Source organism: Cheilinus undulatus, linkage group 16 (assembly GCF_018320785.1).
Source record: "Cheilinus undulatus linkage group 16, ASM1832078v1, whole genome shotgun sequence".
In the NCBI taxonomy this organism is placed as follows: Eukaryota; Metazoa; Chordata; class Actinopteri; order Labriformes; family Labridae; genus Cheilinus; species Cheilinus undulatus.
In genome coordinates, this window is record NC_054880.1 from 9,419,745 (window position 1) to 9,432,768 (window position 13,024).

The 13,024-nt window shown below is 41.6% G+C and overlaps 1 protein-coding gene across 1 annotated transcript in view; it reads left to right on the forward strand.

Moving 5' to 3' along the window:
* Positions 1 to 13,024, forward strand: part of cacng7a (calcium channel, voltage-dependent, gamma subunit 7a) — a 58,675-nt gene that overhangs the window by 22,813 nt on the left and 22,838 nt on the right. Inside the window, exons 2-4 of the mRNA XM_041809789.1 lie at positions 373 to 568; positions 4,852 to 4,938; positions 9,629 to 9,769. Coding sequence (XP_041665723.1) covers positions 373 to 568; positions 4,852 to 4,938; positions 9,629 to 9,769 — 424 coding nt within the window. The remainder of the gene's footprint in view (positions 1 to 372; positions 569 to 4,851; positions 4,939 to 9,628; positions 9,770 to 13,024) is intronic.

Sequence of the window (13,024 nt, forward strand, 5' to 3'; positions counted from 1 at the left end):
CCTCCTCTCTCTTCCTCTCCTCTTTCATCTCCTCTCCTGGCCGATATTACATGCATATTTAACAGCTGAAGTCGATGAAAGTCAAGAAAGATTTAAATCAGAGGCTCCCCACTCTTGCCCGCCGATCTCCCTGATGGGCTTGTGCATATTTAAAAATTTAAAAATCAATAAATTAAATCAATCTTTCTCAGTCTTCTCATCACCTACTGTGTCTCACATCCTGATGTGTGTTTTGATTTTCTCTCTGATTCAGCTAACACCATCCAGTCATGTATTTCCTGTTTATTCACTTCATGTTTGCTGATTAAAAAGTAAAATTCTGAATGTGTTCTCCTCCTCTTCATCCTCCTCTGTTTGTCCTCCTCTCCACAGATGAGTTCGTTCAGCACGCGGGCCCTGACGCTGCTCTCGTCGGTTTTCGGGGCATGTGGGTTGCTGTTGGTGGGCGTGGCCGTGTCAACAGATTACTGGCTGCTGATGGAGGAGGGTATCGTCCTGCAGCAGAACCAGACCACCGAGGTGAAGATGGCGCTGCACTCAGGCCTGTGGAGAGTCTGCTTCGTGGCAGGTTAGCATCAAAGTCACGTCTATAATTACACAGACAATTTTATTATGTTTTTCTATCAGGTGTTTTTTTCTTCATTTTCTTTTAAATCTACAGCTTTTTTCTAACCCCTTATTTGTGTTGCTCAAACTATAATTCTTAGATTTTTTTTAAATTCTTGTAAATAGTTGAGAAATGGTCTTCAGCTTCTACTGAATTTTTTCTAGTTGTCTGACTAAAAACACTTTAGAACTCGAAAACTGCCAAAAATAAAAAATAAAAATAGAGGTTAGTCTCATTTTTGTCATGGAAGAAAGGCAGTGAGCTAACCTCCACTTTACACATACTCTGCCTGCCCCATAATCTAGCAGGAAAATTGTTCCCATGCTGGTCAATCCTAGCTATAATACTGCCGTGTTCGGGTCCGTCTCTCAGAATGAGCGCTTAGCTTAGCACACAGCAAGTCTTTTTTCTAGTGCCCAAATCGCATCAATCCACAAAAAGCAGATCGATCCAAAGGGCTGGAAAAATGTGCAACAAAACATCCAGTCAGCTTCAAAATACAACATCACTTTACTAACACCACGTCTCATCCTGTGGCGCAAGCAACAGGTCATCGGGAGGTCAGTGGGTCACAGAGCTATGGCAACACTGACAAAAGTTAACTTTTGAGGTGGAAAACTACTGAATTGAACATAAAACCACACATCCTTTGTAAAAAACATAAACCTTAAAACTACATAATGTACACATAATCAATTTTTTTTTTTTTTTTTGTGTGGGTCTTGGGCACAGCTCTTTTTAGATATGTGAAGGGGGGCACAAAGAAAAAAGGTTGGAACCACTGCTCTAAATGGTGAAGATTCAGGACCTGGTTTTACTTCTATAGAACCTTATCAGAGGAACTAAACCTAGTGATATAATAGTGGACAAATGTAGAAGCTCCAGGTCTCTGTGAGCCTGAGGCCTCAAGACACAGCCGACCTCTGAGAGGCCAGAGAGAATTATCAATGGGAGCGTCACAAGTGGGATGTCCGACATAGGAATCAAACTCTTCTTGCTGTTAGCTTTGTACTGCTGACTTCTAACTCTTCTTCTAGTTTTCTGTCTCTCTGCTTGAAATCATCTCTGGAACCAAAATATGACAAAAATCCAGAGAAGACAGTGAACCAGGTCCAGTCTCACCATGATGTCCTCTGTTGTCGTTGTGTTGGATGTCACACATCAGTGTCGACCCCAGCTACACTGACGAGTTATTTTAAAAGTATAAACTGCACAAGTGCCTGGGACCAAAACTGAGAGAGTCGAGCTTCTACCACACATGGAAATACCCCATTAGTCTGACAGAGTACAGGGGACACTGTTTGTTTACTATCCTGTATACTTGTGAAAAAAGCTGTGAATCGTTCTGCCGGACTCTGCAAAAATGCTCCAGTTATGTGCTCGACTCGGCCTATTGTTGAGTAAATCTGCTCGTGGCTTATGGTTCTTTTTCCAGAGTGTTGCTGTTTACCGCCCTCACTGTAAGATAGGGTTGACACTTGTTCCAAAACATGTAGGCCTAAGAAAATAAATCCTGCTTTCACTGGTAGACATGGCACCTGCTCTGAGATTAACATGTGCTACCTTTATAAACCAGACTGGGCGCACAGAGACGACTGAAGGGAGCAGAGAGAAGAGTCCTGAAGAAAGACGCCTTCAATGTTTCCAAATTCGAAAAAAGCCTGTCTGCTTTCAAGGAGATGAACTGCACCATAAGAGAAGCAGCATTATTAACATGAGCTAGAGGCTCAGATCAATAGATAATTCATTTTAATGTTAAACGACAATGCCTGCCTTAAAGCAGTTTGGTATTTAACCACTGTTTGATTTTTTTACCGGGCAATATGTGTTTCTGCCTCCTGACATTAATTCCTTTCTTATTTGCCTTCATGCATTTGAAACTGAATCGATAAACCCCTCTGGGGGGTTACCGTAAGTCCAGCTCATTGACTGTAATAAAGATTGATGACCCATCTCAACCTCCTCCAGTTATAGAAAGTTAAGTTTAATCAGCCCAGTGACGGCAGTCCTTGAGTTCCTGGCGTGAACTCAACTGGAGCGGACTGCAAAAGTCAAAGACTTCTCTGTAGGTCCTGTATGAAAACGTCCAGAGAAGTAAATGTTCACAGGAGGACAAAGGACAAATATAGCCACTGCTGAAGAAAACTTAGATTAAATCTGGACTGGAGTTCGACAGAAGGCATTTGGGACATTCCACGGTCGAGTGGAAGAAAGTTCTTTGGTCTGATGAGACCAAAATGTTGCTTTTTGGCAATCAGACAAGATGCCAAACACTGCACATCTCCGCAAACACACCATCCCCACTGTGAAGCATGGTGGTGGCAGCATCATGCTGTGGGGATGCTTCTCAGCAGCTGGCCGTGGAAGGTAATCTGATTAGGTTCATTAGGTCTTGTGATTTGATTATACTAAAGTTTCATATAAACAGACCTCTATAGTTCTTGTACCTTGACAGTTTCGGCTGCGCTCTGCTGCCTTCCTCAGAAGTGTCACATGATGTTGCAGTGACGTGTCTGGTCAGATGATTTATACAGATTTCTTTGCCGCTGTCTTCCTACATGGAGCAGTAGGATGACAGCGCCATCTGCAGTCCGACTTCTTCAAAGCTGTATCCCAGGTGTAAGAAAACTGGTACGCCCCCTCATCCCGATCTACAGTCTGGTGGGCGCATTTCCGGATCTCGATGGCCTCCCTGATCCAATGATGGTATTTATTGCTTTCTGTGCCTATGACCTTTGTCTTGTCCCAATCCATGAGATGGTTCTCTGTCTTGCAGTGGTCTGAGATTGCGGACTTCAGCTGTTCCTTGGAAGGCTTGTAAAGGTAGAGGATAAAATGAAAGCTGCAAAACATAGGAGATTCTTATTTAGTCTGCAAGAGAACTTTATTTTCCAGCAAGACAATGACCTGAAACATACAGAGAAAGCTGAAATGGGTTAAAGACATCAAGAGGAATGTTCTGGAGTAGCCAAGTCAAAACCCAGACCTCAATCCAATAGAGGATTTGTGGCTGGACATGAAAAAACCTATTCACACCCGATCCCTGTGCAACCCAACAAAGCTTTAGTAGTTTTGCAAGGAAGACTGGAGTAACATTGCAGTGTCCAGATGTGAAAACCTGATTAAAACCTATCTGCACAGACTCAGTGCTGTGATGCATCTGATGGTGCAATAAGCCAAATTATATTTGACCATGCTTAAAGTTTTGAGCAGATCTGAGGCACTCAGAGGGATTGCTGATAAAAAGCCTTTATTTCATAACCCTTTAAGTTGGAGTCCCACACTGAAGAGCACCAGAGAGACACATTTCTTTTCAAGTGCTTTTAAACCACTCAAAACCCATGGAGCACTCCATGCAACTGCTTTCTGACTATTTGACCATGATTTAGTTATGAAATCAGTAAACGGGTAATACATCCAAAGGTGTGAATACCCCAGTCAGCTTAGTACTCTACTGGTCATGTGCACCAGAACCATGGTTGTTTTGTGTTTGTGTTTTTGTGTTTCCTCTTCAGAGATCATGATGGTCTAACTTAGAAAAGAAAAACCTGTTCCCTGATGCAGGGTGGACACCATGGATACAAACACCCATCCTCATTGCAGTCTGGTAGTGTGTGGGGTCACTGTGGTGCTCCTCTGGGGAGGCGGCCATGTTTGTGTTTCCCTGTTTGTCTGACGCCTGGTACAAAAGGTCAGAGGAGGAGAACGCTGGTGGCATTTGGATCGACTGTGTGTGACAGAGACAGAGAGAGTGGGGGAGGTGGATTATACTTGTGTGTACGTGTCCGCATTATTTTTGAAATGTTTTTTGTACTCTCATAATTTTGTTGTGTCTGTCCTCTCTCTGTACCCTCAGTATGAGCTGAATCACGGCAGCTCTCCCTCTCTCGGCTCAGACCTTGTTTCCTCCTGAGCCTTCTGACCTCCATCTGTCTCCACCTCTAATTCACTTTTTCTCACTTCCATTTTCAGCCTGTTTTTCCATTTTCAACCTCTTTTTCTGCCCTTACATTCTCCCACACCTCTGCTTTGATTCATCATTTCTAAACCCATTTATTCGTCTGTTACTCATTCTCTCTGTCTGCCCTTTTTTTAACCTCTTGTTTATTTTGCTTCTTTTCATATGCTATTTTTCCCTGGATTTCTTATCACACAAATAAGACTCAAACACATCCCACTCCTCCGTCTGTCTGTCGCTTTTTGTTCATTTTATTTTCTAAATGTTTTCGTTTCTTCTCTCCCAGGACCGGAGAAGGGCAGATGTGTGGCGTCGGAGTATTTCACCGAGCCAGAGATCGAGATCACGACAGAAAACACAGCCAACATACTCAGTAAGTCTCACACTGCAGACTTGCACGGCTCGGATATTTCAGTCATCCTGATTTGCATTTGCTAAAACCGAGCTCACAGAGCAGATGCTTTATTTCTATGAGCTGTAAATGAATCCAGAGAGTGCGGGACTCTCATTGGTGTTTGTCTCTGAGCTGTTTGAATGATTTAAGGTGTTGACTTCATGAACCGGCTTCAAAGCTCTCACCCTGCTTCACTTTTTTCTGCCTCTTTGAAGTGAAGCTCACTGTAGTCGGGGACACCGCAGGGGGAAGACATTTGGCCCGTTTAATGCCAGATAAATGTCCTCAGGTACACAGAGAAGTCACAACAGTGAAGTAGCACTGCGGGACAGGTGCTTGAATAAAACATGGGGCCCTGAGTGAGCTCCTTCTCTATGAACCCAGGTACCTTCAAACACCACTTTAAGTAACAGCATCAGGAAACAAGCTTTCTTTTTTTCACCCTTTGGTAACGCTGTTTAACATTCTCTGGATTTTTTCTGTCATGGCTTGATTTGCACAGAAGTCTCTTGCATTGCTGACTCATTTTGTCCGGGACTCTGAAACCCTGGTTCTCTGTGGTCATGGTTGAAGCTGGAAATATTTTGAATCTTTGAAAATTCAACTTGTAGGTTTTATGATTTCCAGATTATTTTCCTGATGATTGTTCCTGAAACATTGACGATTCTTCCATATTAAGGATAATAGTATGTGGTGTTAACCAGGATCTGTTCTTGGGTGCTAGTTCTTGCTCTTACTCCATCCCTCTATCCACCTTCTTCCGCTTATCCGGGCTGAGCGAGTCAACCTATACATTCCTCTTCCCAGTGACACTCTCAGCTCTTTCTGGGGGATCCCAAGGCCTTTGCAGACCAGACTGGAAATATAATCCCTCCAACACCTTCCCCATGATCTCCTTCTAAGTGGACGTGCCAGGGATACTTACAAAGGGATTTCCTGGTAGCCATCTGATCAGATGCCTGAACCACCTCAGCTGACTCATTTTCAATGCAGAGGAGCAGCGACTCAAATACCCAAGCTCCCCACCCTACCTTTAAGGCTGAGCCCAGCCACCCTTCTGAGGAGCCTTTTGTTGGTTGAAGTATCAGGGATCTCAAAGAACAGGACTATTGGCGAGGGTTGTGAGGTAGAGCAACAGGATCATCAGGATGTCTGAAGTCTTAACTCTATCCAAGCCCGCCCATAAGAGGGAGAAAGGGGAGAGCTTTCAGGGGCCCATCCAAATGAGGGGGGCCCGTGATAACCATAATTTATTTTCAACCTGGGGGCTAAATCTGGCCTGTGGAAGAGTTAAATCCGGCCTGCAAGATGATCTCTTGTTTAAACTGGCCAGTCAGAACAAGGTCTGCAGATTATAAAAATGTGATTTTATCCTTGATGAATTTAAGATAACTTTGTTAAGTCACAAAATCTGAACAAGTAAAGTAAAACTAATAGTAAAACTATTTAGATCAGAAGTCAGGAATGTGGGAAAAGAATTTTTGTGTTTTAATCTCATATTTTCAATTTAGCATCTCACAATAAGGACTTTTTGACTTTTAATTTCATACTTTGAGCATTTCAACTCATAATTTTGACTTCTCATACAATATTTTGAGCTTAATAATTCTAATTTTTAAGTAATTTCTTTTATTTCATACTTTGACATTTTAAACCCTTGATTTTGACTTTTTTTTTTTTTAAATATATTTGCCATTAAAAAACTTTTTTTCAATGTCATGTTTTGACTTGGAACTTATAAATTCACTTTTCTCAGACTTTGAGCCTTTAAACTTTAAATGTCAAATTCATTTATCATCAGTTTTTTTTTCTTTTCTTCATATTTTATTACCGGTGAAGCAAGATTGACAGTTTATGGTTATAAAGGTGACCCTGTTAGGCCCTCAAGTTAGACCTGAATCTAGAATCTGGCCCCTGCTGTGACTGAGTTTGACACCCCTGCTATAGTACAACATAACCTTTTATCAAAATGTAAATCCCATGAAAAACAAAATTATTTAATTGGTAATGTTAACATGGATGAGCACACTGCACTAAAAAATTAGGGAAAATGTTTTTAACTTCATAGCTGCCCCATAATATACACAAACATCAGGATGCCAGAAAATAAACCTGAATATGTGTGAAAAGGGACAAAGAAATTGGTAAAAATGGCAAAAATGGGTTAAAAATTGGTTAAAAGTGACAAAAAGAAGTTGCAAAAATGGGCAACACAAAAAGTGGTAAAAAAGATTTTAAAACAGCAGCAGAATGGGTAAAAAGTGACAAGAAATGTCAAAAATGGGTAGAAACAGTGATGAAATGGGTTAAAGTAGCAGGCATCAATAATTTCAGCATAAGAACAGAATTATAGTTTAACACTCTTTTCAACTCCAAAGCGAGGTTTATGTTAGCCATGATGCTAGCACCAATGCTACTGACCAACACACACTCACTGATATCATCATAAACCACAGCTTGGAGGTCCTGTTCTCTGAGTTTTTCAGATAGAGCGGACCAGACTCTATCTCTAAAGCCCAGCTCAGACCAAAGATTCACAGTGAGACAGGTTGAAACTTGCACCAATACTTTTTGATACAGAGACGAGACAAGACTACAGTTTATGCTGGACTAACACTCAGATTCCGAGTCTAACCTGTTAAAACCACTACAGGGGAGAGAGCAGGTGGAGCGGGTGTGTTAGGGTGTGTGAGGCAGCGTGACAGAGAGAGGAGCTGATTCGTAGATTAAACACGTCACTCTTCTCTGTATTCTAGTGGTAGTCTTTACAAGACATAACTAAAACGCAGCCAGCCCACCTCTGAATCGGTGGAAATCTCCATCAGCTGTTTAGTCACATAAACTCCTAACATTAGTTCAGCTGCTGTACAGTAATCTTTCTCAGTTTTTGTCAGAGTTGCGGTGATAAAAGAACTCCAAAATCTTATACTAAGTCCCGCTAGTTAAAAATATTAACCCAAAATTGAGATCTGAGTTAAAATGGGCGAGAAAAAGCTAATTAGGCTAGTTAGTCAAGAGACATTACATTATGATATGTTCAAAGACGGCTCGGACTTCTGACAATTCAAGGAGGATGAAGTTGAAACCTTATTATGATGTGTTCAAAGTCACATGGAGAAAATGGAATTTTACTTCTTGGCAAGAAAGCCGAATAAACGTGGTCCTTTAAAGCAGGGGTTCTCAAGCTTTTCAGCCCGCGACCCCCAAAATAAAGGGACCCCCACTGTACCTGAAGGTGGCTGAACATTAAAAGCAGAATTAAAATATGTTAAAAATAGCTCAAATAGGTTAATAATGGCAAGAAATGGTGTGAAAGGTGGTGAAATTAGATTTTTAAAGTAGCAGAAATGGGTTAGAAATGCCATAAAATAGATAAAAGTGGCAAAACATAACAAGGAACTGGCAAAAATTGGCATATTAAGTGGTAAAAGGGGTTCAAAGTGGCTGAAATGGTGTTAAAGTGGCAAAAATAGGTGGACAGTTGGGGAAATGGGATGAAAATTGATATAAACTGGCAAGAAAGGGTTAGCTGAGGCAGAAATGGTCAGAAACTGGCAAAAATGTGTCTTAAAAAGTGGTAAAAGGGGTTAATAGTGTCAATAATGTGTCATCAGAGCCAACAATAGCCAGAGAGTGGCAAGAATTGGTTTAGAAGTGTCAAAAACAGGCAGAAGAAAGTGGTGGAAGGGGCTTAAAATTGATGAAAAATGGGTTTTAAGTTGCAAAAATTGGTTAAAATTGGCAAAATTGGTGAGAAAAAGTCATAAAAATAGGTTACAATTCGGCAAAATTGGTGAAGAGTGACAACAGTGTAATTAAAAAATGTTCTGCGTTTTTTTAAGGCATCTGGGGACACCCTCTCAGTGTCTCACAACCCCAAATGGGGTCCCAAACCCAACATTGAGAACCCCTGCTTTAAAGGGGAAATGTTTAAATAGATAAAAAGTTCAGTTCAGTTCAGTTAAAAACATGTAGTCTCATTTTTCCACCCTAAATGCACCAATTTTCCTATAATATTACTAATATTTTAAATGAAGAATTTAATGATCAGGGTGCATTAATAAGAGTACCATTATGAATAAAAATCAGTGATCCTCACCCCAACAGTCCATTATGTTTGTTAGTATTTTTATCACTTTATTTCAGATTATTACATGTAGGCCACTAATGATACAAAATGAGCGTTTATTTAATTTTTACATTTTGGCTAATATGATGTGAAATTATGATGTGACTAAAAGTAAAGACTAAAATATAAGGACTTTGTATCGACAAAAACTGGACTGAAATGATTTTCTTCAGCTAAAACCAACTTTAAGTAGAGATTTAGAGAGATTTAGTAGAGATAGAGACCGTCTGCCTTCATACATGTGTCACTCTTAGATCATGTCAGATATTTTCAGGAGACTATAGCAGGTGTTAAAGGGTTTCAGATTTGAAGTTTTACGTGTTTTTACTCCATAAAGTCCAGTATTTTTGAGATTCTTGAACGGATTCAAACACATGTCAGACATAATGGGATTGTACCGCCAGTCTACAACTCACAGCTCTCTGTAATTCCTTTCTTGTGTGACTTAAGTCTTCATCCACAAACTTTTCTCTCTGTGTGTGGTTTTTAATCTCATCTGTCCTTCTCTTTCCCTCTCCCATAATCCTCCTTGTCCTCCAGAAATGGTCCGCACTGCCACTCCCTTCCCCATGGTCTCCCTGCTCTTCGTCTTCACCGCCTTCATCATCAGCAACATCGGACACATCCGGCCGCAGCGCACCATCCTGGCCTTTGTTTCTGGAATCTTCTTCATACTGTCAGGTAAGCTTTAGGAACACGTTGTTGTCCTCAGACTGCAGAGAGAGTCGTGTTGCTACAGATTTTGTTCCTGAGCACAGTAACAAGATTTGTAAACAAACACTCAGAAAACATTTTAAACCCTCACGGATCAACGACAGACTTCAGGCTTCGCTTGTTGGTTTGTCTCCATGTTTGGTGATTATTCTGCTGCATGTTCGTCATTACAGAGCAGCCTAAGAGACAAGCTTCACTACATGGTGGAGGGAAAACATCTTTCTTAGTGTATTTGTGCTATGTGTCAGATCAGGTGACTTTAATCAACCAAACAGGACTGATTCATTTCCTCTGAGGGATATTTTACCCCTGCTGGTCTCAAAAGTTTAAGACAAAGTGATTAAACTTGACTGTGAACTCTCCTCGGCCACTCTCAGGTCACTCCTTTCTTCTCTCACTTTAAATTGCAGACTTCACAGTTCGACACGGATTTAAAACGTGTCCAATTACAGCACAGAAAAGGGCTTCAGGAATGGTTTTATCTGAGATTTAAGGAGTCAAGAAGCTGAGTCTGCATTTTTAAATTTTGCCTTTGAGAAACATGAAATATTTCCCAGATAATATCACCGGAACACACGTTGTGCTACACAAAGACTTAGTGTGGATACACCTCAGTGATTGGTGATGGAGGTGGTGTTGGATGCTTTCATCTCTGAATGACTGACATCATCTGCAGTACTCTATCAGGAGGTTAAAGGTGTGGCTTATTTAGGTCTGTCTGGCCATGTTGCTTGCAGCATAATTGACTTCCTGAGGATTGACTCTGAGGATTCTGGAGCTCCACAGGATCCCATGTTTGCTCATCTAGCTGATGTCTGAGAGAGCTGTGAAGTGGGTGGGTCCACCTCTGACTCCTTCCCAGTTGATTCTAGAGTGAGGAAGGTGTGTGTCTTCGCCCCCACACTCTTCAGTACCTGTATGGACTAGATAATGAGGCAGGTAGTAGGGGAGTGTCATTTGTTGATGTCCAGATCATTGATCTGGACGTTGCTAATGATGCTGGGATTGTTGGGGAGATCAGATGTCCTTGTGGGGGGTCTTAACCTGCTAAATGAGGAGGGAATGTGCAGCTCTTGGGCCAAAACGAAGATCCAGGTTTGGGAATGCCTTAGATGCTGCCATTGAATCTCATCGAGGAAGCTGTAGAGCAGTTTACCCACCTTGGCAGTGAAATCCATCGATCTGCAGACTGCAAGGCTGAGATCAACCACAGACTCACGCATAGGGTGATAAGCTTGCACAGCGTGCTGACTGACAGTCAGAGGTGCCGGCTGGACTCCTTTGTGTCAACCTCTCTTGGGAATCGTGTGTCTTACCGCAGACTTGGACCCACACTTGGGCCGACGGGTTCGTTGAGCAAGGCAGCATGGTTATTCTTGGTTTCTGAGCATGCAGACAAAAGTCAGTCTTTCAATCCTTGGACTCCTTGTGACGACTTTTCTTGGGTGCATTTTGGGTATCATCAGGGATGGAAAGGGTCAGCTGCTGGAAACGGGACCAGCAGCTGTGCTTGCACATGCACTTGCCGAACTTTCCAAGGCCTGATTCAGCTCACCACACACTGGGTACTAAGGACCTGGTGGGCTGGTCCAGATGTTGGGAGTGGCAGCAAGCATCATGGAGAGGCCAGCTAAGAGGATACCTTTAGAGATGGGGCATAACCTGGCACAGACCTGGACGCTGGCTATCAGGAGACCAAGTCCTGAACTGGCATGTGCTCCCATACTTGACCTGACCCAGCCTCACTCATCACGTTTAGAACTGAGAAGTCATTTTTATCTAACCAGTGTGTAATAAAGAGTAGAAATATGATTTGGGTTTTTATTTATTTTAATAAAACTTGAAAAGAAGGAAACAGAGAGTGACTCCACTGTCTTACTTTAAATTCCTTTTTAAATTTAGCATGGATGGACCAAAGTCTCCTCTGAAGATTTTTCTGTCCAAACAAGTAATCCTTTTAGGCGCTAAAATGCAGAACAGCTATTTTTAGGCTTCTATACTGGCCATAGTTTTAGCTTCAGGCAGGATAACTTTGGGTGCTCAGTCCCATTCTTTCGCATAGTTATATCTCCAAAACGCCTGGAGGGGAAAAATAAAAAAATTTGGTACAGTCCCTTTCTTGGAATAAGGACTGAACTGATTTTTGTGGTCAAATGTCACTGTAATGTGAAGCCCGTTTTTAAAATGTCTCTGGATAGCCTGGAGGGAATGGTTTTAGATTTGGGAAAACTGTTCCCCCTGGACTAAAGAATGGACTTTTAAGAGTTTGAATGTGACCTCAATGCTCATCCCAGTGTGGAATTTCAGCAATGCCTGAGAGAACTTTGTTACATTTTGTTTACCTATTAAGTTATTTCTCTGATATAACGAGGTTTTCTGTCAGTGGCAATGTCCCTTTACTCTACATGAAAGGGCTTTGGAACCGTCCTGTGCTTTTGCTTTGTTTTAATCTTTTCAAAAACCTTCCTTGTACAAATTTTCCCAAATAAGGAACATGCAAAATAGCAATGGACACATACTCTTTAGCTTAAAGGCCCATGTCTATAGAGGTTTTGCGCTGCACTTAAAAAGTTTTGTAGCTTACCCTCTTTTAAGAGAGGTATTTCTTTACGAAGGGCATTATTCTGCTTTTTAACAGTTAAACTGTTTTCAATCAGGTCAGCCACCTGTTAGAATTTGTTGAGATGACTTTTACCATCCACTAGATTGATAGAATACAATAAATGTGCCAGAAAACATTGAACTTGGCAGTTTATGACTGAAAATGTGTTTTTCCCAAACCATTTGACATTTCATGAACATTACATTAAAACAGTGGTCCTCAACTGGTGTGTCAGGACCCAAAAGTGGATTGTTGGGCTGTTTTCGGTGGGTCACGAAATGGTTCCTGGAAATAAAAAAGTCAAAGTATCTAGAAGTCTCAGGCGGTCATGTGTCCCTATGTTTTATTTTACTCTGTTTAGCTGGACAAAGAGTTATATTTGGTTGATTGCATGGACATGTTTTCAGGAAAGTTGTTTCTTCTTACCCCTGCAAAACAGATGGATTCACCCATTTTCATGTTTCTTACTGGTGAATCCATCTTGCAAAGGTCCCATCTGAACCATTTGGGCCCGGTTAGAAAGCGACAGGACCAATCAGGAGTAAGAGGCAGTGCTTTTGGGTGTGGTGGAGTCGAGACATAAGCAAGCAGCAACAAGAGGCCAGTGAAATTATGGCAGA